Source organism: Magnolia sinica, chromosome 14, assembly GCF_029962835.1.
Source record: "Magnolia sinica isolate HGM2019 chromosome 14, MsV1, whole genome shotgun sequence".
Taxonomy (NCBI): Eukaryota; Viridiplantae; Streptophyta; class Magnoliopsida; order Magnoliales; family Magnoliaceae; genus Magnolia; species Magnolia sinica.
In genome coordinates this window covers 58,419,855-58,445,765 of record NC_080586.1, presented here as the reverse complement: position 1 = coordinate 58,445,765, position 25,911 = coordinate 58,419,855, and the positions used below count along the sequence as shown (strand labels likewise).

Sequence of the window (25,911 nt, the reverse complement as noted above, 5' to 3'; positions counted from 1 at the left end):
GCATGGTGCAAGTTCTGAATGAACAAACCTGATGGTGCAAATGCAATATGATGCAATTGTCGATCACAAAAAAAAAAAAAGAAGAAAAGGTTAAGGTCTTCAGCTCTAACCAAGTGCATGAATTTTACAGTAGTAAAAGAAGGTTTGTCGAGAAAAGGTTGGAAGCCCCACGAGTCTCCTTAGAGATCAAGGCTTGTTAGTCTCCAGCAATCTCCACCATAAACATGGAACATATACACTTATATACATAAGAAAAGGATTCAAATGAACATATCCAATAAATGAGAACTGAGAAAATAAAAATCACCAAGAAAATAAATTTTTTTTTTTTTAAAGGAAAACTAAATTCAAAAGGTCTTACACAGTGGAAGTTCAACCATGGATTATGATGCTTCTGCAAGGTAGGAGAGATCATTGGAATCTGAGGGCATCATCCACTTCCCAGCCCTTACAGAAATGCTTCAGGCCAATTGGATCAGCCTTTTCTTCTAATGCAGCCTAGCCCTGCAACATCCAATTGTAAAGCTCCCCTGTTTCGATTTTTCTGGCTGAGTAAGATTTATAATGCTGATCCAAATAGCTGAAACAAGGCGATGCTGATGATGACGATGATGATAAAGTTGAAGCTAACTCCAAATAGCTGAGAAGTAGATGATAACAATGACAATGACATGAGGCAATGACAATGATGATGATGCAATACTAAAACAATAAAAGAAGACAATCTTCAGAAAATCATCTTCAAATCACATAAGAACTACAACTCATGTGTACATATGTAAACTTAGGGTGTAGTTGGTTGCACCAAACATCATGAAATTCGGTTTATACCACTGAAAACTAACCTTCCATCAATTGAATGTAGGTTATTGTTGTATCTCTCTTCTAACTAGCTATTTTTTAGGCCACAACTCAAAAGAATAGCATTTTCCTCTGAGGAGAGACAGTGCATTCATGGTGGCTCCATGATCACTTGACCATGGGCACCACTAGTCCAAAACTGGAAACTAGGGTAAATTTTAGAAAAAGGCTACCCCAACTATACCAATGATGGGTCAAACTGCCAAACAATAAACCATTTCTTTTGACCAGACATTACAAAGCATGATCAATTGACTCAAGTGAAACAGGAACAGGAATATTTGAACAAACCTCAGCATCCATCTTGATGAACTTGGTCTCCAAATGCCTTGGTGCCAATGCCTTCATATGCTTATCGACGATCCTACAGAGGCCATCAATACAAACCCATTACATTCAGAAACAAAGTCTATCTTGTCTTTAAGGCTAGCAATAGGACGGTTGGTCTGTTGGGTTTAGGGTCCCAGCATGATATGGGATGGGCTCTGGCCTGTAATAGAAGCCTGCAGGTTGAGGCTGGATTTGAGGCCGAACTGATGAAGGGATTGGGCCTAGGCACAAGTTTTGCAGAAATTTTATATTAAGGTCCAGCCCAATCAATGAAACAGGCCCATTTTTTACTTTAATGGGCATGATTGGGCATTCAATTGAAGGCTTTACTACTAAATGGGCTAGCTGTGGGCTGATTTCAGGAAATAACTAAGCCCATGGGTGTAGGCATCAGTTGCAGGCTTGCTGTTTTGTTGATTAATAAATCTAATCCGGTGGAAAATATAATGAAATTTGATGCATCCAAACGCAGCGTAAACAAACCTAGAAACCAATTTTTTCACAAATATAATTGAGGGAAAACACAAGCTATTTGAGAGAACAAAATCAAACCACCTCTTCAAGATGAGTGCTTTCGGTTGGTCTAGTGCGCTTTCACTGAGCTACAGCATTCTTTTTCTTCATCTTAGTATTCATGGACTAGCACAACACAAAATTAGAAACAATACAAAAACTAAAACACAAATTTCCCTTTTGTTTTCTTTTCTGAAAGTGGGATTGTGTATTTGATTTACATGGTGCGACATCTGAGGAACTTCCTGAAGACACAAGAGATAACAAATCATATGGATAGGATTATGCAATGATGGACCTTTTCCAAGCAATGATCATACACTATAGGCCTACCCAAGAGCAGTCTCAATCACTAAGGCTCATCATGCGATAATCAATAAATCAGAAACAAACATTTCAAACATCCATCAAGCTAAATGCACATTTCAAACATTTTCATTATACAGTGGCAGTGCTAGTTATTTATTGTCCTGCTTAAATTGCATTCTTTATGCATGTATTGTTTTATTATTGGTATGTGTGTGCATGTGTTTGTTCTATTTGAGAACTCATCACCTGTTTGTTGAAAAAGGAAAGGGTTGCAGCACACCAGTAAAGGTCTTCCTTGAGTGCTGATTTCATGCTAGATTGCAAGATATCAACAAACTGTAGAAGGCCTACAACAGCCATTGCTTCAACTTCATCCACTAGAAGGCCTCTTGAAGCAAGTTCAGTAGCAGACTTTACCTTCAAGTATGACCAAATGTATAATTATCAACAACCTCGTGCATGGATAGGCAACAGTGAAGCATCAGTACAGAAAAAAGGACATTAATCTCTTCAGCAGTTTTGTAGATGACCTTATGAAAGAGAAAAGGTGCAGGAACTTCTAAGCTTGATGTTGATATATAAATATTATAGTCACAATTTTGCTCTCCATGCATTTCTGTAGTTTACCCTCAGTCAATTCAGTTCGATACTCTGGTAGGGTGTGATAGATGATATACAACATTGAGAAATGAAAAATATCTTACGGTTTGTCCACAAATCAAAGGTCACAAATCAGAGGTTCAAAACTAGAGATTGACTAGTATATCCAAAATGAGTTCATCTAGATCATTTTTTAAAAAAAAAAAAAAAACAAGAAAGGAAAGGAAAGGAAAAAATAATAAGAATTTATACATCAATATGTTTCTTTAGCAAACTTCATTGGTGGAATTTATACATTCACTACCAAAAAAGTGATTTTACTATTGCTTGTATCCGTAGAGACCTTTGAAGTCATTGCTATAACAAGGTTATCCAGGTTCCAATCACCAGAATGTTTACTGATGAACGGCCAAAGAAAACCCCTTGATATAATTGCCCCAAGAAGAAGATAGTTGACAATGTGTGGGCAGATAAGAACAGAGCAGTTTCCTCAACTGTACCGCTTCACTCTTTATGTGGGTTGGTCCCAAAGACTATGCATGAGCTTGAAATAAGACTTGATTATTAAGTATGCCGGACAAGTCTAAGGTTCAACAGCATTGCTGTTGAAACCCAAACCTAGCCCATGGCCATTTATGACTGATATGGGAGAATCCCTGCCCTGAATTTCAAGCCCCAACACTACAAGGGGTCTAGTTGGTACTCCCTTGTCTACTCTCTTGGGAGAGATGAGTGTGATATATCTTTGCAATAACAACCAAACCAAAGCTATATATGCTCTCTTTTCATGAGGTTGGCTACATAACCAGGGTCAACCAATGACCAATAGAACCACAACATCTCTTCAAGATTTTATGTTTTCTCATGTTAGAATTGCTTGGGAAAATGCTACCTATAGATGTGCATCTACAACCGCCAAATGTTGGTGTCCCACATATGCCAACATGGCACACATGGGATATCTGGGTTGTTTATCAAGAAAAGCCCAACAAATATCAAATCACATGCAATCCACAGGGGCAATTCTTTGATTCAAAAGTTAAGGACATCATCCATGTCCAAACTCCTAAGGAAAGGAGTCAAATAATCAAATGGTTAGAAAATTCCCATCTGAGAACTTTTATGTTATGGCTGTCATCCATCTAAGGTCAGGGTTCATGTCATCCATATGGTGGGGCCTACCTGATGCATGGATTGGAAATCCTTGGCAAATGCAGCCACAAGCTAAGGTACAAAGCCATCGTTCCATAACTACCAAAGAATATGCACAAGTGAATAAGTACTCTTTCTTTCTTTCTTTCTTTCTTTCTTTCTTTCTTTTTTTTTTTTTTTTTGGCAAAATAAAAAGACTGCACTGACAACTGGCTATAGGTTAGCTTAAAATCCAATCTTATAAACAATTTCTCTTGAAAATATAAAAGATTTTCAAGTGAAAAAAGTAGAAATAAAAAATTTGGAATACGAAAGAATCGTCATACCATACTTCCAGTTGTAGGTGATCAGTTTTCTAATAAGAGAGCTATCATGGTGTTTAAAAGAATACTACAAGAATCAAGAGTTCAATGGCCAAGCATCCATAAACAAGTGCCAAAGCTTTTGGATAATCCTAACTGTACCTGAACTTTAAAAAATCCCAGCAGTCCTCTTCCTAACTCCCATTTTTTCTCAATCATTCAACATTGCACCACATATCAAATAAGAAAGTATCTTCACAAATTGACCAATTTGCATTAGTACAACAAATTTATTCAAGTTTTGCTTACTTGGATGGAAATGAGAATATTTGAAAGAGACTGTCCATATGTGTCATGGAATTGTACAGCAAGCTTCTCAACATGGACAGCAGCTATCACAGCTTCAAGCATTGGAACAATCGTGCCTGCAACACAAGAAAGAAGCATGTAAAGAAAACAAAACCAGAATGAGTATCTGGTTAGGCATGCTAAGATCTTAGTTATCATGCATTCAATCTCAGTCAACAAAGCATTTCCTAACCCATACCCATACCACACTTGAGCTCAATTACGTATAAAAATAATAGATAACACAAAGCTTCTGTTAACTATGCAACTCTGGTGGATGCATTCACTACATTGTTGATTTAAGATCTTTGGCTTACTTCACTTCAATTAATGATTCCATCCCCTCAATCTCATATGTCAGCAAGGTGTAAAGTATCAGTCGAAACCAGTATGCATTGTGCACATATTGGCTAATGTACATCTTGACACGTGTGCACGTGCACGCGCACGCACACAGCACAAAACCAAAAAAGAAAGCAAAAAAACAAAAAAATGAATGAAGAAGAAGGAAGAAGGAAGATGTTTTGGGTTAGCCTGTTAGTACACACCCCACTGTCTACATAATCTTTTGTCACAAAAGAAAATGCATGGATCGTCCAACGGATGTTTTGGTAATGGATAACATAATCTCACCCACCTCATTTAGAAGCTTGAATAGACAATAAGCCAGGACATTGTCCGTTGAAAGATGCAAAACCAGTCCATTGAAGCCATTGTCAATATCTTCTGGGTCAATAACAAAGGCACACTGATGATACCCCCAAAACAATCTAATTACCTGCTGCAACACTAAAATCACATAAATAGAATATCCAAAACTGTCCAAATCTAATTACCTGCTGCAACACTAAAATCACATAAATAGAATATCCAAAACTGCCCAAATCTAATTACCTGCTGCAACACTAAAATCACATAAATAGAATATCCAAAACTGCCCGAATCTAACCCAAAAACATCTGATGTGCAGCTATATAGATCATCAAAATTGTGGGTCTCATAACTCATTATGGGTGGAGCATCTTAAAAATCACACTGATCAAGCAATCCTTACTATCCGATTGATGGCTATCAAGTAGATGGTCAAAAGTAAATGGTGAGTAGTCCAAATTTGAAGGTGTTAGAAATGGGAAAGAAAACAAAAAGAAAAAAATAAAATCAGAATCAAGTAAAAACCATAGATTCAAAACAGAGAGACCGTAGATTGAACTCCCCAGAAGTGGAACCTAACTCCACTTTATGAGAATCAGATCTAAGGTTGATGTGGAGATGCATCACAAATCACCTGTAAGTGGGACATGAGAACATCTCCAATGTACCCATGGCACTCGTTTAGTTGGTAAGACCATCCATTCTGTAAGCCCATTCACCTGTGCCCCCCAGATTATCATCATCATCACTGTTGAATATCGAGTTTGAAGTCTAAAATGTTTCAAGATTTAAACAAAATTACAAGTGAATTTTCCTCTAGTTTCATCAATTATGAGAAAATATATTCAAATCAATGAATGAAGAAATCCAATAAAAAAGCTAATCAAATAATAATAAATCATTTACTCAAGAAATAACAGAAACTGGGCCATTCCATCCAGATCGTGGGCTTAATTGTTTGAAAGAGATAATGGTCTGCAGCCCATATTCAATGATTGAAACCAGATAGTGAGGATCATCTGATCAGTATGATTTATGGGAAATGGTCTATGGATATTTTATCGCATCATTTCCTAGGTAAAATGATCTTGTAAAACAGTAACAAGCATGTTATATTTTTATTCTAATTAACTTTTTTTTTTAAAAAAATTGATCAGCCAGTAGCGGGTTTCCATATGCTCATTCAAGATTGTGTCACCAGTTCTGTTCATAAATTTTACTCCACTTATCGTCCAATGATCTCAGCAAAATCAACACAAAGTCGTGTGACGAGACGACATGTAAAATAGAAATCAAACAAGGCTGTCCATATAGCTTCATCACAGTGACAAATCTAGTTCTTGGCAATTTCTCAGCCATGAATTTCTTTAGTTATTTTCAATATTTCACATTTTTCTTGCAGTGTTATTGAAAAGATCTCCCTTAAAATAAAATATTTAAAAATTATCGATTATAAATTAATAAATTTTAGTTTAAAATATAGGAAGAAATGAAATGATTTATTTTAGTGGTTTTTACCCGAAAATTTCTGGGAACATATGATATTTCTGTAATGTGTTTTAACTCTTCAATTTACCAAAATGTTCCATTTACTGTATGGATGTAGGATGAAAGTCTATTCCAATGTTACCTGAATGGACTGTCAGGATTATAGTCAGGTTGTCTGAGATATACTCCCTATTAACCAGTAATGTGTTACCATGTTCATGGCACATGCATTTGAGATGTGGGCCATTCCTCAAGTGGTCCCCACCATTGACATGCCATTGCCCAAAAATAAACAAGCCCATTCATCAAACAAGCCACACTTGTGTAAGAAAATGGACGATCACGAGTGGATTAGGCTATTGTTTTGGGCCTTGGATTGTTCACAGTGGGAAATGACTGCTGAATGGTTAGGATCCCGTATATGTCTCGCACATTTCCACGTGTTCTAGCAATCTCACCGTCCAACTCATGCGACTATGCAAGCGATTATACTTGGGAGTGAAATCTCATAAGGTGATCTGCTGATGCATCCGGATGGATTGAAACACATTGATTTCAGATACCAAAAATAGCCCATTCCAAAGACCCCAAAATCAATCAGGCCTTAGAAACCAAATGTTACGTGCCAGGTATGACTCAGTCAAATCAGTACGTTGGGTTGTTTGGGTTGTTTTAGTCAATAACCATTTGCTAGTTTTAAGGGCTTTGCTTTGGGTTAGAGTCCACGTGTCCAAGGGTAGACTCCACGTGTTCTAAGTGGTTGTTATTTTCTTTTGTATTTTGTTATTTTCTTTTTTATTTAAGGCTATGCCTAGATGTGAATAAGAACAACAACTTTTCAATCAGTCTCTTCTATTCTCAGAAGATTGGAGGGCCGGTTCCCCTCGAAGTGGACCACATTTCATTCTCGCTCGTTGTTCGTTTGCAAACATAAGGCGTCTGAGGAGGCGGATTCCTATCAATTTGGTATCAGAGCCAAGTTCCATGGCTGATTCAAGAAATTCCCAAGCTGACAATGCTAACTTACAACAAACACTCTCTGAGATCATGCAACGACTATCTATTCTCGACAGCCATTACGAAAAAATTTCCAATACTCTAAAGAAAGGGAAAGATCCAGCAACTGGCGGACCTGGTGACACCAGTGGATCCTCGCTCTTAGGACCCATAGGTTCCATTCAATCCAGAACCGTGAAGCTTAATTTTCCTACCTTCGACGGAGGTGACCCATCCGGATGGATCTACAGAGCAGAACAGTTCTTCACCTATCACCACACACCAGCGGACGAGCGATTAACCATTGCCTCATTCCATTTGCAGGAGGATGCCTTGCAATGGTACCAATGGTATGAAAAATCGCAAGTCTACATGTCATGGCGGGAGTTCTTGTTAGCCTTGAACGAGCGTTTCGGACCAACCAGGTATGAAGATCATGCTGGAGCTCTTACCAAGCTTCGTCAAACTTCTTCATTGCGAGAATACCAAAAAGAATTCGAAAAGTTGGCCAATCGGACTGATGGGCTGACCGAATCATTTCTCATAAGCTGTTTTGTATGCGGCCTACGAGATGACATCCGCTTGGATGTCCAAATGTTTCGACCAGTTACCTTGACACAAGCCATAGCCTTGGCCTGACTCCAGGAAGAAAAGGTGGCTACGAGACGTTGTTTGGGCCGCCCTGATTCTAGTAAGCCCTTAGTTTCCACAATTGCCAATGAAAGGGAGGCCAAGGTACCATTGTTACCCATCTAACGGCTTACTCCTGTTGAGGCAAAAGAACGGCGAGATCGGGGGTTATGTTACAATTGCGATGAAAAATTTCACCCCAGACATCGCTACAAAACCCAAAAACTCTTTTTGATTGATGGGTCATGTGAGCCAACACTTGATACTGATATCAAGGCTGACGAAGAAATCGAAGTCAGCCATGATACTGGTGATCCACCTAAAATTTCTCTCCAAGCCATAGCCGGTTCTCCGACTTCTCAGACCATGCGTGTTCGTGGCTTCCTATATCAAAATCCGGTCACGGTGCTTATTGATTCTGGTAGCACCCATAATTTTGTGGACCCTGAAGCCATTAAAAAGGTCGAGGTCCCGGCCTCAGCTAAAGATTCATTTGAAGTAATGGTTGCTAATGGTGACCAATTAAAAAGCCAAGGGAAGTGCACAGGATTATCGTTGCGTTTGCAGGACTTCATCGCCTCCACTGATTTCTATATACTTCCCCTTGGAGGATGTGATGTGGTTCTAGGTGTGTACTGGCTACAAACTCTTGGCCCCGTTTTGTGGGATTTCACCCACATGTGGATGCGGTTCACCATTAATGGGCAAAAATATATTATTAAGGGTTCGAAGCTAACCGCACTTCAAATGGTGGATGGAATTACCTTCAGTAAAAAGGCCAAGAAGTTGGGATGGGGAATGGTGTTACATCTCTGAAGCATGGAAGGGTTGTCTCACCCAACCTTTTCATCACCTGAACTAAAGTCTCTACTTGACACTTATCAAGATGTCTTTAAAGAACCACAGGGGTTGCCACCTCCTAGGTCCCATGACCATCAAATTTTGTTGGTTGATGGGGCTCGACCGATAAGTGTTAGACCTTACCGCTACCTACATTATCAAAAAAATGAAATTGAGCGGATGATACGTGAAATGCTAGTAACTGGTTTAATCCGACCCAGTACAAGCCCATACTCTTCACCGGTCCTCTTGGTACATAAGGCAGATTGTAGTTGGCGGTTATGCGTCGATTATCATGCCCTTAATCAGGTGACCGTCAAAGAAAAATACCCCATTTCAGTTGTGGACGAGCTAATTGATGAACTTCATGAATCTTATTATTTCTCCAAGTTGGATCTGAGATCGGGGTACCATCAGATTCGTGTGGTAGAAGCAAACATTCCAAAAATGGCTTTTCGAACACATGAAGGGCATTACGAATTCAGGGTAATGCCCTTTGGTCTCACCAATGCACCATCAACATTCCAAAGTCTCATGAACGATATTTTTCGTCCTTATCTGCGCAAATTTGTATTGGAATTCTTCGATGATATACTTGTATACAGCAAATCGTAGCAGGAACACCTAGAGCATCTGGCCACTGTATTGGACCTTCTGCGGGACCACCAACTGTATGCGAAAATGTCCAAATGTAGGTTTGGCCAGAGGGAGGTTGTTTGAATGTCTTATTTTTCTGCTAGTAATCTATTCTTTCCCTTGTCAAATTGTGACAAAAAGGGAGATAGGTTTAGTTTATTACTTGTAGAATGAAGAATGCATGATACATGATTATATGATTGATATGAATGATATATGAGCATACTTTAGAATGGAAGAATGTATGTCATAATACAGGGGAAGCTCAAATTGAGGGGGAGTAGTAAACTTTTCCGCTAGTTCATTAAAGCTGCAACAAACCTTTTACAGTATGGGATCAAGAATAGAAGCCTTCATTTTAATTGTTGTAATAATAAGTGTTTTGTCACGAAATTGACAAAGGGGGAAATTGTAAGTGCTATAATGTGTAAAACACACCTTGTTTGTCAAATTTTGTTTAGAAAAAATAGCTTGTGAAGTGTCCTTCGAATGTGGATCAAGATGGAAAGTTCAAACTCTATTAAAGTTCAAGTCAAGTACAAGATCAAGATGGAAAGTTCAAGTTTTACTTAGATCAAGATGGAAAGTTCAAATTAAGTTGAAGTTCTAATAAAGGTCTAATAGAAGATCAAGCTCCATCAAGAAAGTCAAATTCTGTTGAAGAATCTAGTAGAAGATCAAGCTCCATAAAGTTAAAGCATCTAATATACTTCAAAGTTCAATCATTTCAGGTATAATAAACCCTAGAAAGACTTTAGGTTTAAGTACTTTCAAAATCTACTTTTAATGGGTTTTTATGCTTATAGTTGGTTAAGGTTTGACTAGTTTAAGCTGTAGCTCGAGTACTCCTAGTTCAAATCGAAGAAAAAACTGAATTTTTCTATTACACCTTTGACCAGTCAAGGAGACTGCTTGACCAGTCGAAGGTGGGTCTTCGACTAGTCGAGGGTTACTCGACTCAAAGTCCAGTAACTGAATCAGTTTGGATTTCTGATACCCTCAACTGGTCGAAGACCTTGCTCTACCAGTTGAATAGGGTCCTCGACCAGTCGAATAGGGCCCTCGACCAGTCTATTAGGGCCTTTGACTAGCCAAAGATCCGTCTTATCTTATCGCGCTCAAATTTAAAAATTTGTTGGAAAAAGAATCCAGTTCTTAAACGAGTCGAAGACTGTCTTAGATGAGTCGAAGTAACAACTTCTTTGCCTATAAATTGAGGCCTTCTCTCAATCCAAAAATACAATTCAAGTCTATCAAATCCTTCTACAAGAGAGAGAGAGAGAGAGAGAGAGAGAGAGAGAGAGGTCCTTGTTATCCTCAAGCTATTGCACGATATTTATTAATATTTTTAATAGCTTTTTGTTTAATTCCTTGATCTCTTACTCTATTAATTTCATTTTATAAAGAGAGTAAATACTATTCTTTTAAGATCTTAAAGGAATTCAAATAAGTAGGCACTGTCAATTCACACTTCACTGTTAACCACCCCTACTAGGGATCGATACTAAGATAAGTATATATATATTTTTTTGTATTTTGGTTTTATTGAGATAGCCAAAAAATCTCATTTGGTTTTTCCTGAGATAGCAAAAAAATCTTAGTGACGGTTTTTTTTTTAAAATTTTATTTTTATGATAACCCTCTAAAATCACAACTGTATCAGGTTTTAAGGTGTTCCTGTGAAAACCTTATTTATAGTGAAAGCCAATATCATGTGGATAGTGATTATTGGGAGTGGAGTAGGTGTGGCTGTTTGAGAACACTTGTTAACACACTTAACCACTATAATTCTTGGTGTTGTGGTGAATGCCTTTTATATTTATGTGGTGAATAGTTGTTGTAACACCCCGTACTTTTTAGTACTCGGGTGTTACCATGTAACCAAACTTAGTATAAATACAAACCTAGCCTATTCAAACATTTACCTTCATTATAGCCTAAATTGACCATTAAGAGTAATCTCCATCCAAAGATTATGCCATCTGATTGTTAATTTGGGAGATCCACCGTAGATCTTCATCATAGTAGTTACAATGTCTTATGAACCACTCAAATAGCAAATTTTAAAGTCACCAGATCGTTATCCAGGAATAAGAGAAGATCTAAATGATCAAATAGAAATTAAGTGGTAGGTTGGCACTTATCTAATGAAGGTTAATAACATAGATTCTTCGTATCGTCACATCCAACCATTAATACGAAATAAAATGAAATAAGTGTAATAAATAAATAAATAGATAAATTACTTTGAAAAAGCCTATAATACAACTCCTAATGATAGAACCATCATATTTGAATATAAATATTCAATAATTAAAAAGATAGTAATAAGAAATTTAATAATAATAATAATAACAATGTTATTAAGAATATTGTAACAAAAATACTTAAAATTTTAAATTCATATTAGACCATCTTATCAGTAATCCAACCATTGATTTCCAACTAATGAACCCTTGGGACCATTTTGACCATTGACGTTCAATCGTGGAATGATCTGATCATCAGATCAATGGAAATCGTCAGTTAAATCACAAAAAATAAAACAAAATGGTCCACCTGAGTGTTGGATCTGCCTCAACACAAATCAGGTGTCCTATCTAGGCATGAGGAAGCAAATGGACGGCCTGGATTGTACATAGTATCATCGTGGACCCCACCTTATGGGATATGCGCACACGGGGAATAAACAACCGTAGAGCACTGAACAAAAGATTGGGCCGCACCAGCTCGAATCGAGCTGAGTTTGGACCGAGTCGTTAAGGCAAGTCGGTAGCCGAGCCGAGTCTGGTTTAGCAGCACTGAACAGATGTTGCAAAAAGAGAAAGAGGGAGGAGGCCAAGTTTCAATCAAGCCCAGTGCCGGATGTCCTCTAGAGAAAAGAAAGGAATGAAAGGAACAAAACAGAGAGAGGAAGGGAAGCAGTTAAGTGCTGCACTTGCCTAGCGGCTGAGTCTCAAGTCGGACTGAGTCTGCTGGCTCAGTGCGTCTAGTCAAGCTCTGTCAGGGCCCAGGCATTGTTGGACTTTGGGGGGAAGAAGAAGAAAAAGAGAAAAGAGGAACAGGAAGAATGTAAGAAGAGAAGAAGATGAGAGGAAAAGGAGAGGAGAAGAAAGAAAAGAAAAAGAAATAGAGAGGGAGAATGAGTCAAGCTGAGTTGACTCAGTGAGTCGACCCATCGTCTCAACAACGAGTCAGGCTGCCTAAGTCCGATTCTGACTTGAATTCAGACCTTGTAGAAGGCCAGAGAAAAGAGAAGAAGGAAAGAAAGATGAGGAAGAAGAAGAAATGAAGAGGTGTGAGGAAGGAGAAGAGAGTTGAGGGTTGTGTCAACTCAATGAGTCGACCCACTCATTTCAGGGTTGAGCTAGATTAGTTATGGGTTGAGTTTGGTTGGGTTAGCAGCATTGCATTAGGTAAATGCCTCTTTTATGTTTCCATTTATGCAAGTTTCATAGTATTTACTAGTTAATTTAATGTCTTGCTAAGTTGACTCTATGAGTCGTAGTGGAATTTAAATTATGTTTGGGTCCAGCCAACCTGGGACCCTAGTCGGTGTTGAACTCATATTGAAACAAGTAGAATTCCTAAATATTCATTTCTGAGTCACATTACACTGTATCGAGTCGAACCGAGTCGGGTAGAATCCATTCCATTTCGACTCGAGTGGTAGGCTTATAATCATTTCTATGTGGAGACTTTCATGTTATATTAATATCTAATACAAGTTTAGGTTTTAGATAGAGTTAGGTCTTAATTCCAACTTAATTTTAATTCTAATTATGGGATAATCTAAGATAATCAGATGATATTCATGAATTAGGGATTGGAATTGATTTCAAGAGCCATTCGCAACTTCTAAACCTCATTTGATTTGAAGAGAGTCCACACTCTAAGGCGAGGATTACCCTTCAAGCTTTTTTATGTCATGATAGTTAGCTTAGTTCATTTAATTGTTGATTTCTTAATATAATGCAATGTGAAAATAATGATGAATGTTAATTCCATTTGAGTAATCCTTTCTAAATTTAACATGTTTAGATTTAAATTCAAGTAATTTAACATGCTATGGATTTCTAGTATCCTTATTCTGGTTTAAGATGTGTACTTTATATGTAATTGCTAATGACATTGTTTGTGGCTTGTTCTACCACCTGTGCTGCTTGATGGTGTTTTTGGGGAATCCTCGAAGTAGTGGCTTCCTGTGTTATGAATTAAATAAGTTTACATTGTGGACTTATCATCTTGTGAATCATTTATGCCTATATGGCTTTAGAGAATAATCCCTTTTTTTTAATCACACCATTAGGTGGAATATTTGGCCCTTGTGGCTTTAATGGATTATTTTATACAACCTTGTGATGGTAAGTTCCACTTGTTGGACTACGATCGACCACTAGTTGAGTAGGTTACTTCAAAAATATATTATTTATTAGTCTCATGAGCTAGAGAAGGTGGAATAGGACACTAAGCCTGAGTTATCAGCTTATGCTGGGTGACAAACCCCCCATAGTGACTTTTGAGCTTTCCTAAATTGATTGTTTGAAATTAAAATAATAATGGTTGGGCTAATCATATATTTTTATGGCATGCGGTCTTTTCCGGGTGACTAGTTTTCCTTGGGCGTACCTTGAGTACTTTTCTGGGTGGCTAGATATCCTTGGACGATTTATATATTATTATGGTCTTTTCCACATGGTTAGTTCTCCGTGGGCGTACCTTTGTGTACTTTTCCGGGTGACTAGCTCTCTTTGGGTGATATATATATATATATATATATTATGGTCTTTTCCGGGTGGTTAGTTCTCTTTGAGTATATCTTTATATACTTTTCTGGGTGTCTAGTCCTTCTTGGGCGATATATATATATCATAGTCTTTTCCGAGCGGCTGGATCTCCTTGGGCATACCTTGAGTACTTTTCCAAGTGATTAGTTCTCCATGGGTGACTTTTTACCAGCTGGATGTGCATCCCCAGGTCTGTGAGCATATACATGTATCCATGCATTTAAACAAGATCATCTTTGCAAAATTTATTTAATGAATGCGTATCTGATGAACCTTATTTGATTTCCATGATAATCATTGTGTAATATTTGTTATACACTGCCTTTGTTAACTATACTTAACTATCTTTACGATACGATAAATCTTGAGGGGTATATCTCACTAGGATAGCCATTGACGCTATCGAACCGTATTCAGTGTGCAGGAGAGATAGATGATGCACATACTAGTGTTCATATGGATTAGGAGGAGCCAAAGGACCTTGCGACTCTCTTTCCTGACTTCAGTTCATTTTAATTTGTACTGTCATGTTTTGTAATAAGTTAAGACATTGGTTTTTATAAGTTTTTTTTTTTTTGGTAACCGTCTGAAATATTCGGTTATGTATAATTCGACTCCCTCTTATACTTAATTGTTTCTATCCCACTATATTACTAACTCTAATAAAGAAAAAGAACAAAAAAAATGTATGTAGAATTTGAGTATCTTTAAAGGGTAATACTTGAATTTTTGGAAAATGAGTAGTGTACTCGGGTTCCGAGAACCAGGGTGTTATAGTTGTAATCTCTTTAAGTTAAGGTGGTGAATTCTTGTAATAGTTTAGCTTTTATTGACTCTTGCTTAGTTTGAAATTTTGTTTCTTACAAGTTTAGGTTGTCTTGCCTAAACTTTTTGGGTGAAAGTTGTCCTACGAACCAGTTTGAATCAACGTTTCAATATTAGTGCAATTGAGACCTCTGATTTATTTACTATTTCTACACTTTACAGAATTATTTGGGCTCCCCACCCCCTAGGCCTGGTTAAGCTTTCCTTTTCAAACATGTAACAACCGCGATCCATATAACATGACAAACATGACCCATATAACATGACATATACGACCCATGACAACTATGACCCATGACAACCACGACCCATATAGCATGACAACTACGACCTAATGGAGTAGGGGTCGAGGTTGTCGTTGTCATGTTATATGGGTCGTGCTTGTCATGTTATATGAGTTGTGGTTGTAATATGGCAAAGGTCGTGGTTGTCATATTATATGGGTTGTGGTTGTCATATTATATGGGTCATGATTGTCATGGGTCATAGTTGTCATATTATATGGGTCATGGTTGTCATGTTATATGGGTCATGATTGTCATGTGTTGTAGTTGTCATGTTATATGGGTTGTGGTTGTCATGTTATATTGGTCGCGATTGTTACATGTTCACTTACTTTACTATCAAATGAAAGGATGACCATTGATACCATAGCCTAAGGCCCATAATGGAGTGATCCATTCCATCCACCTTGTCGGACAGCTTGCTGTGGGCCCAAAAAGTCCTGACTTGGGCAGTGTCCACTAATAATAAACTTCACAGTGAGCTTGGAAAGTTTCAACAGTGGGTGCCACTATCTCTATTATTTTCTATTATGTGGCCTACATGAGGTCTTGATCAGGCTGATATTTGGGCCCTAGCACTAAAATGACACAACATAAAGGATGGGCAACGTGGATTATAGACATACATCAATGTGGGCCCCACGAATTGGGCCTTGCTCGTGTGGAGCCCACATTGATGCATGTGTATAATCCATGCTGCCCATCCTTTTTACCGTGTCATGTTAGGGCTAGAGCCCAAATACCAGCCTGATCCAGAGCTCGTGTGGGCCATATTATAGAAAATAATGGGGACAATGACACCCACTGTTGAAACTTTCCAAGCTCACCGTGATGTTTGTTATAGTGGACAATGCATAAGTTAGGACTTTTTGGGCCCACGATAAGCTAACCGACAAGGTGGATGGAACGGATCACCCCATTGTGGGCCTTAGGTTATGGTACCAATGGTTATCCTTTCATTTGGTAGTAAAAGAAGTGAACATATAACAACTGCGACCCATATAACAAGACAACAACAACCTATATAACATGATAACTGCGACTCATAACAACCACGACCCATATAACATGACAACCTCGACCCTTGCCATATGACAACCACGACCCATATAACATGTCAACCACGACCTCAACCCTTACTCCATTACAACCACGACCTTAATTCATAGAATTTGATTCATTTTTGGTAGTGTAAGCAGTGAACAAGTAACAATCCGTCCCTTAACACATAACAACCTCAGCCCTTACACATCTCAACCCCTACCCTAAACACGTGACAACCACGATAATCCTGACCCATATAAATTGAAAAGCTACCATTGAAAACCTTTTGGGGGCCATAAATTTTTAGGATATAACTCTTTTTTGGCCCATGAAGTTAAATTGAATTCTAAATCCAATGGACAGATTGTTACTTGTTCATTGCCTACACTACCAAAAATGGATCAAAGGCTACGGATTAATGTTGTGGTTGTAACGGAGTAAGGGTCGAGGTCATGGTAGTCATGTTATATAGGTTGTGGTTGTAATCTTATATGGGTTGTAGTTGTCATGGGTCGTATTTGTCATATTATATGGGTCGTGCTTGTCATGTTATATGGGCCGCAGTTGTTACATGTTCACTTCCTTTGCTACCAAATGAAAGGATAACCATTAGTACCATAGCCTAAGGCCTAAAATGGGGTGATCCGTTCCATCCACCTTGTCGGTTAGCTCGCCTTGGGCACAAAAAAGTCTTGACTTAGGCATTGTCCACTTACAACAAACATCATAGTGAGCTTGAAAAGTTTCAACAGTGGGTGCCACTGTACCCATTATTTTCTATAATGTGGCCCACACCAGCTCTGGATCAGGCTGATATTTGGGCCCTAGCCCTAAAATGACACGGTAAAAAGGATGGGTGGCATGGATTATACACATACATCAATGTGGGCCCCACATGAACAAGGCCCAACTCATGGGGGCCATATTGATGTATGTGTATAATCCATGCTGCCCATCCTTTTTGCCTTGTCATTTTAGGGCTAGGGCCCAAATATCTGCCTGATCCAGAGCTCGTGTGAGCCGCATAATAGAAATTAATGGGGACAGTGGCACCCACTGTTGAAACTTTCCAGGCTTCCTGTGATGTTTGTTAAAAGTGGAAACTACATAAGTCTAGAATTTTTGCACCCATGGTGAGCCGCCCAACAAGGTGGATAGAATGGATCACCCCATTGTGGGCCTTAGGCTATGGTATCAATGATTATCCTTTCATTTGGTAGTAAAGTAAATGAACATGTAACAACCGTGACCCATATAACATGACAACCACGACCCATATAACATGACAACTGCAACCTATGACAACCATGACTCATATAGCATGACGACCACGACCCTTGCTACATTACAACCACGACCCATATAACATGACAGCCTTGACCCTTGCCCCATTACAACCATGACCCATATAACATGACCACCTCGACCCTTGCCACACTACAACCACAACCTCGACCCTTACTTCATTATAACCATGACCTTAATCTGTAGCCTTTGATCCATTTTTTGTAGTGTAGGTAGTGAACAAGTAACAATCTATCCCTTAACACATCACAACCCCGACCCTTAACACATCACAACCACAACAACCCCGACCCAAATAAATTGAAAAGCTACCATTAAAAACCTTTGAGAGGCCATAATTTTTTTAGATATAACTCTTTTTTGGCCCATGAAGTTAAATTAAATTCTAAATCCAATGGATGGATTGTTACTTGTTCACTGCCTACACTACTAAAAATGGATCAAAGACTACATATTAAGGTTGTGGTTGTAATGTAGTAAGGGTTGAGGTCATGGTTGTCATGTTATATGCGTCGTGGTTGTCATGTTATATAGGTCGTCGTTGTAATGTGGCAAGGGTCGTGGTTGTCACGTTATATGAGTCATGGTTGTTATGTTATATGGGTCGTAGTTGTAATGTGACAAGGGTCGTGGTTGTCATGTTATATGGGTCGTGGTTGTCATGGGTCGTAGTTGTCATGTTATATGGGTTGCGGTTGTTACATGTTCACTTTCTTTACTACCAAATGATAAGATAGCCATTAGTACCATAGCCTAGGGCCTACAATGGGGTGATCCGTTCTATCCACCTTGTCGGACAACTTGCCGTGGGCCCAAAAATTCCTAACTTGGGCAGAGTTCACTTATACCAAACATCACAGTGAGCTTGGAAAGTTTCTACAGTGGGTGCCACTGTCACCATTATTTTCTATTATGTGGCCCACATGAGATCTTGATCAGGCTAATATTTGGGCCCTAGCCCTAAAGTGACACGGCAAAAAGGATGGGCATGGATTATACACATATATCAATGTGGGCCGCACGAGTTGGAAAGTTTCCACAGGGATTGAAATAACATAAAAATTCTTCCGTACTCTAAACCATACAACTACTGATCCAAAGACAAGGGCATTTTGGTCCGAAAATTTTTCCAAAGCTTGTCAGAAGGTGACCCTTGGAATATTTGAAAGGTTGAACCCCTTTAAGGAATTTGAAGGGAATTTGATCATATATCGAAGGGTCAAAATCCCTATATAGAATATAAAGTGAAAGTTTGACAAAGCTCACGTAGGCCTTCCGAGAATAAAACTTATAAATAAAGATCCAAACAATCATTTTATAACAGAATCCAACTCCATTATTCTCTATGAGACTTATAAATATAGATCCAAACAATCCTATTGGAACATAATCCAACATACATGGACTTAATTACAACAAAGCAAAAGTAATTAACCAATCAGCAGAAGGTAAACACCTGACGACATAGATGCGTCTTATGAAGACTTCATCAAGGCATGTTATACAGGGTTTGAATTCCCTGCACATCATCCCCATGCAGATTCACTTTCTTCACCCCTGGAGAAATAGTGGGAAACATTATAGCTTCGCGCACTGAAGAGTGACCAAGTCCAAGTAAATGCCCAATCTCATGCACGGCAATGGATTCCACATCGAAGGCACCTGCAACTGGGTTAGTGGCCCACCTTTCATCCGCATCGAAATGGAACCTTCCATCAGTAGGTGCAAAAGCATGTGCAAGTATTCCGCCACTCCCATCAAATGGGGCCGTGTCACCATGATTTCCCCTATAAAATCCGATCTTGAGATCTGCGGTGTTAACATCTTGAGTCTCCTGGAACGTGAAATGGCTCACACGCGCCCATCTATCGAAAGCACTTCTGCAAATAGACCTCAGGTCCTGTGCGCCAATTACCTGGACTCCAGGGAGGAAACCATAGGTGAGTTGTCTCTTGGAAGGAGGCCACCTGGGGTTGCTGGGAAAGAATCTGAAATGAGCCACGGTGTGGTGCATGGAGCCAAGATGACGCTTCTTCCCAGAGCGCATGGAACTATTTCCATCTACAATGTCTGGGACACCACACCGTGGCAAAGCCATGTCTTGCAGCGTCTTCCCATCAAGTATGCCAGTAACATTGAGATGGTAGTTGAGCTGGTAAGTCTTAATGGCTGACTCCAGGGAATCATCGAACATGTCGTCGTCACCACTGCCGGTTTTGTTGCGGTGATGGTGAGGAAGGTAACCAAACTTCCCAAGATATTGCTTGATTGTATGGAGCCCTTTGAGAGTCTGCCCCTTGTGACATCCCTCTAGGGACTTGAAGGGTTCCTGATGTTGTTGAGTGGAATGGGAGTGGATCGAAAGAGGGAGCAATAGAAGCATGACAAGGTGAATAAGAGGGGATGTAAAAAGAGTAGAGCATGGTTTGGATGCCATTGCTATTCTTTTCCTAATTGGACGCTCAAAAGCTGTTCCGTTTGAGGAGTTGAATGGCAATCCACTGTATTTATAGTGAGCATTTATCTCAAAGAAAACCGCGTTGCGCAATTACCGGTCTTGGCCAAAGTCTTCGGTCTGGCTCTTCTTTTCTAGACTAGAAATTTATATCAGATCAGACGTGCTTAGGGTTCTAACTTCTAAGAATACTAGTTCGGGTTTCTAGATACTTATGTGCGGTCTTACGTACGTGGCCGCAAATCAAAGGTGTGAAAATTAGCCTGATTTGCCACATTGGGTGGGCCGCATTTGCATGTTAAATGGACGGGATTGCATACTGATGCTGAAAGTAGTGACTGACTACTGGACGGTGCTCGGTGGGCCTTATCATGATGTATGTGTTTTATCCATGCTGATCGATCCATTTTTCCCCCTCATTTTAGGGCATGATTTCAAAATTGAGGCTGATGCAAATCTCAGGTGGACCACACCACAGTGAACAGTGGTAATTGAATGCCCACCATTAAAAAATTATTGACGCTCACAATATTACTTTTAGATCAAGCTGATATTTGGTTTCCCTTCATCCAGGTCCTTGTGACCTTATCAACAGGATGGACAGCGAATAAACATTCCATGAACCCTAGGGGAGTTTTTAACGGTGGAAATTCAATCACAACTGTTTTATTGTGGTGTTGTCCACCTAAGATATGGATCTACCTCATTTGTGGGCTCATTCCCTAGAATAATGTCCTAAAAATGGATGGACGGCATTGATAAAATACGTACATACATCACGGTGGACTCACATAGCACTGTTCAGTATTCACCTACATGGTCGCCGTGTCAGTATGCAGTACGTGTTGGCCACGGATTGGCTGCAAAAGCCTTTCGCAGTGACTTCTCGTAGAAGCAAGGTAGGCCACCGTGAAGTTTGTGAGAAATCTACCTGGTTCATGCATTTTGCTAGATCATTTTATGACGGCAGAAATGAGGCAGATCCAAAAATACAAGTGGGCCGCATCACACACAAGAAAAAGTGAGTAGGGAAATTAAGGAAGCCGATTGCGTGCTGAATAACTCAGTCTGCTTGAATTCTGCAGGGTCCACCGTGATTTATGTATTCTATCCGCTCTGCCCATCCATTTTAGCAGATAATTTTAGAGCTCTAATAAAAAAATAAAGAATAACGAAAGCTCAAGTGGACCACACCACACGAAACAGTGTGAATTGAATGTCTACTGTTGAAATTTTTTTGGAGGCCACGGAGGTTTTGGATCAAGCTTATATTTATGTTTTCCCTTCACCTATGTTTGTGTGATCTTATGAACTAATTGGATGACAAATAAGCATCACCATGGACCCTAGGGAGGTTTCAACGGTGGAGATCATTATTCTTTCTTGTGATATGGTTTACTTGAGTTTTGGATATGCTTAAATTTTGGGATCAACCCCAAGTTGTAAACATAGATAGAAAAGCTATACTCAATACACAATCCGATTTTTCAGGGAAATGCCTACCATAGAAACCTCCCTTGTCTACCGTGATAAGCAGATGTTCATAAGGCCATTCCTACTGAGATGCACTGAAAATACAAAAATATTAGCCTAATCTCAACTTCTGTGGCCACACAAGTGTTTCAACTATGGATGTTGAATCCACCCTGTTTCTTGTGTGTGGCTCGATTGAGTTTTGGATCTGCCTCATTTTTTAGCTCATTTCTTAATATGATCTGGCAAAACAGATGGACTGGATGAATTTCTTACAAGCACCACGGTGGGCCCTACCCAGCTTCTGGTTGCAAAAAGTTCCCGCGAAAGGCGTTTGCATATATGCGCTCGGTGTAAAATGTGCTAGTACGTGATATCCTGGATGTTCATGAGTTGTGTTTGGCTCAGAGATGGACAGCCCATGAGCCCAGCTTGCTAGCCCCGTTCACATCATGCTCACTCGGTTAGTGGGGCTGTCAATGGATACCGACCTGCCAGCACCCCAATAGATCAGACCGTGATTTTAACAGATGTCGGTCTCGCTTTTGGACCCATTAAATAATTAAGTTGATTACACGTTTCATGTTGACAAATGTTGACAATTCTAGCAATGAAACTGGGTTTCTTAAGCTACGTGTAAATATAAGAGCCCGTTTACATACATGGGCCAAAGCGACAAGTCTATATAATCTAATCCGTCCATCAGGGTAGGTGCAATCATGTAAATACTCCTTGTTCCAAACCCTAACTTTATTTCTAGATCAAAAGACCCCCTGGTACCGAACGGCCTGCTGGAACTGCGTTTGGGTCTTTAAGAATGAGATTAAGACCAAAAAGGACCTCCACCCCGCAAGACATGAACCCAGTTGGTTTTGGTAGGGGTATCATATGTAGGAGCTGACCAGGCCCGACCATTAACGGCCTTGGCGATGAGTTTGACATCTTTAGTAATGACTGGTACATTTTCACACACGTGTGCTATAGATGCAAGTATGCAACTAATCACGTCCCTAGTTCTTTGATGGTACCGTACTATCACCGACCATTAGTTGCCCCATGTAAATGTGTTGGGCAGACTCTTCCTAGAAAAAGTCTGCCCCATGCAACCGTCTCCAACGGGTGGTTGTAAGTGAGTCTTGGTCTGGGTGGTCGTAAAGTGAGTCTTGGTCTAAGTCTGCCCATGTAAACCTTTGTCTGTCTTTTATTATTTTATAAAGTTTGTCAGTCTGCCCCATCTAAACGGGAGTGGATTAGGTGTGACCCTGGCACAAAGGTATCTACGTGCCCAGGGCTGTGTGGGGCTCACACAGGTATTTGTGACAAACCTACTCCATTCATGTGCTTTGAAAGACAACAAGAGAATGATCGGGAGAATGCCTGAGGCCTTAAAAGAGGAAATAAGCAGCCAACTTAAGTTTCGAAAGGACTAAAATGCATAACCCTGCTTAAAAGAGGAAAGAAGTGGCCCACTTGAGTTTCAAAAGGGTTAAAATGCATAAACCTCCCTCATGTATGATTACATGTGTAAGACCCGTATCCTAATCTGTACTGTTCCGTCAACTCCCGCGATCATTCCTGTCGAATTCCAGCAACCTGCGACGTATAATCGACGTTTGCGCGTGACCCTAAGTCGTATCCCGTAAATCTGAGTCGGTTTAACCCGAGACTTGTACTATTGCAACCGCACCGTCGCCGCGGTTCCAACGCCGCATCTCGCATACCGATCCGATACCCTGGCAGGGAGTTGTGGGCTGGCATTTATTTCGAAGGAAACACCGCGCGTTTGCAATCCCAAAAGAATCTCTACTATATGTCCCATCAATCAATCAATCCATCAATCAATCACTTCATGTCAAGTACACATCACCTTTCATCCCATCCCCAAGCAACCACCAAGTCAACTCTTTCTCACCCTCTCTCTTACACACCCATACATGTCAAGTACACCATCACCTCACCCATCACTCACATCCATCACTCTCTCTCCTTACAATCCTTTCTCTCTCTCTCATTTCTCAACACAACTCCCAAGCTAACAAAAAAATGCACGTCCATGCATTCCAAGAGAGAAAAATGACTTTGTGTGGCACACCTTTTCCATCTCAAAAATCTTCATCCTAGCCATTCAACTCTCATCACCCTCCATCAAAGTGAAGCACAAGGAGACCGGCGTTCCAACGGACCGAGAAGATTGAATGGTGGGTGCTTATTAGGTTAGATTTTTCCATGTTTTAATGATGGGCCAAGTGAGGCCTACCGATTGATGGATGGATCTCACTTGGAACCCTAGATGTGGCTGATGGTCCACCTTGATTTTATTATCATTCCATGATGGGGCTATTCTCTATGGACCCCATCATGATGTTTACTTTATAGTTTAAAAAGGGGTCATCTAGACCTTACATCTTGGTGGAGAAGGGATCTCCACCGTTGATCTTTGATTTGGTGGGCCCACATGCAATGGGACTCACTTGATGTATAATTGGATACTTGAAACGGAGGGCCCATAGTGCCGAGGTCCCTCCATCACGCGTGTCCCTCTATCTTTTTCTCTCTCTCCCTCTCTTTTTATTTATTTATTTTTTTGTGTGATGAGGTGGCCGTGTGGCCCACTTAAATGGACCCCACCATAAAGCATGTATTTTATCCAAGCCATTTATAGGTGGGGCCCACTTTATATGTGTTGTTCCACACCATCCAGCCATGTGGTGGCCCACCTAAGTAGGGCCCACCTTACATGCATTTGTTAAGCCTAGAACTGTCTAGCGTCTGGACATTAACTGGGGAAAACAAAATATTAGCTTGGTTATTAAGCCTTAGAGAGGGCGGTCTATGTAGGCACCACCTTGATGTATGTTTTTGATCCAAGCCGTCCATTCCATTCCTTATATCATTTTAGGCGTTGAGCTGAAAAATGGGGCCAATCCGACTTTCTGGCAAGCCATAGCATAGAAAATAGTGGTTTCTACCGTTGAAAAACCATCCTGCCGTTTTTATACACCGAAAAATATTAGATATTGGGCTTGTTTGGCTTGTCTCGAGCTATGGGAACCAGTGGGCGGGGTGGATTCGCCTGATGCCGGCCCCACACGTGAAAAATCTCAGAAAAACCGGTTTAAAAAATAATAATAATAATAATATATACACGCAGCAGCATTGCTGCTGCTGCTGTCAGAGGTGCAGGCAGCACTTGCTACTGGTAGGTGGACGAGCAGGGACCCACAGCCCCAGCCGTGGGCCCCACCATGATGTGTGTATGTCATCCAAACCGTTCATTAGGTGGGCCCCTGCTTGAAGTGGGCCCCCTCCAAAAATAAACCACATCCAAAGCTCAGGTGGCCCACATCAGAGGAAACAGTGGGATTGAACGTCTGCCTTTGAAACTCTTTCCTGGGCCACAGAAGTTTTGGATCAAGATGAAATTTGTTTTTTCCTATTCATCCAGGTTCGTGCGACCTTATTAACAGGTTGGATTGCGTATAAACGTTATGGTGGCCCCCATGTGGAACCCATCATTGATGTACGTGTTTTACTCGCACCGTCCACGGCTGTGGACAGTGGAAACCACCGTGGTGTATGTGTTACGTCTACACCGTCCACTGTTTGGATGGTGGGACCCACCGTGATGTACGTGTCCTATCCAAGCCATCTCGCCAGTTATCTGGTGGGCCCACATCAAGGAAGAAGTGTTGATTTAAAGTCCACCATTGTGACCCTTTTTGTGGTCCAGAAATTTTGGGCCAACATGAAATTTGTTTTTTTTTTTTTTTCCTTTTCATCCAGGTCAGTGTAATCTTGTTAACGGGTTGAATTGCAAATAAGCATTATGGTGGGGCCCACGTGGGACCCATAGTGATGTATGTGTTTGTTTCCCACCGTCCAGGCGGACGGTGGAGCCCACAATGATATATGTGTTGTATTCCCACTGTCCAGCGGACGATGGAGCCCACTATGATTTATGTGTTCTATCCGCACCGTCCACATTGGATGGTGGGACCCACCCCCACGTGTGGGACGGTGTGTGTGCGCAGTGTGTGTGTGTGTGTGTATATTATATTAAATATAATATTGTATTATATTAT

At 40.1% G+C, this 25,911-nt stretch overlaps 2 protein-coding genes across 11 annotated transcripts; both read right to left on the bottom strand.

Moving 5' to 3' along the window:
• Positions 1-343: 343 nt before the first annotated feature.
• On the bottom strand, positions 344-6,862 carry LOC131225826 (uncharacterized). 10 transcript variants are annotated; one of them, XR_009161577.1, is made up of 7 exons: positions 5,053-5,842; positions 4,377-4,492; positions 2,544-2,629; positions 2,260-2,430; positions 1,747-1,809; positions 1,153-1,225; positions 344-640 (listed from the first exon to the last, which is right to left on the bottom strand). XR_009161577.1 is itself a non-coding variant. In XM_058221413.1 (4 exons), exons 2-4 carry the CDS (start codon positions 4,572-4,574, stop codon positions 560-562), a joined length of 450 nt encoding a protein of 149 aa, XP_058077396.1. In that variant the 5' UTR covers positions 4,575-5,196; positions 6,697-6,862; the 3' UTR covers positions 344-559. The 10 variants fall into 10 exon arrangements, 6 of the variants coding, with proteins under 6 accessions (XP_058077396.1, XP_058077397.1, XP_058077399.1 ...); XR_009161578.1 differs by having other exon boundaries at positions 344-580; positions 4,377-5,811; XR_009161579.1 differs by having other exon boundaries at positions 344-530; positions 4,377-5,811.
• Positions 6,863-19,233: 12,371 nt separating this feature from the next.
• On the bottom strand, positions 19,234-20,392 carry LOC131225570 (metalloendoproteinase 2-MMP-like). The gene has a single exon (XM_058221121.1). The coding sequence runs from the start codon at positions 20,336-20,338 to the stop codon at positions 19,391-19,393; it is 948 nt and encodes a 315-aa protein (XP_058077104.1). The 5' UTR covers positions 20,339-20,392; the 3' UTR covers positions 19,234-19,390.
• Positions 20,393-25,911: the final 5,519 nt, after the last annotated feature.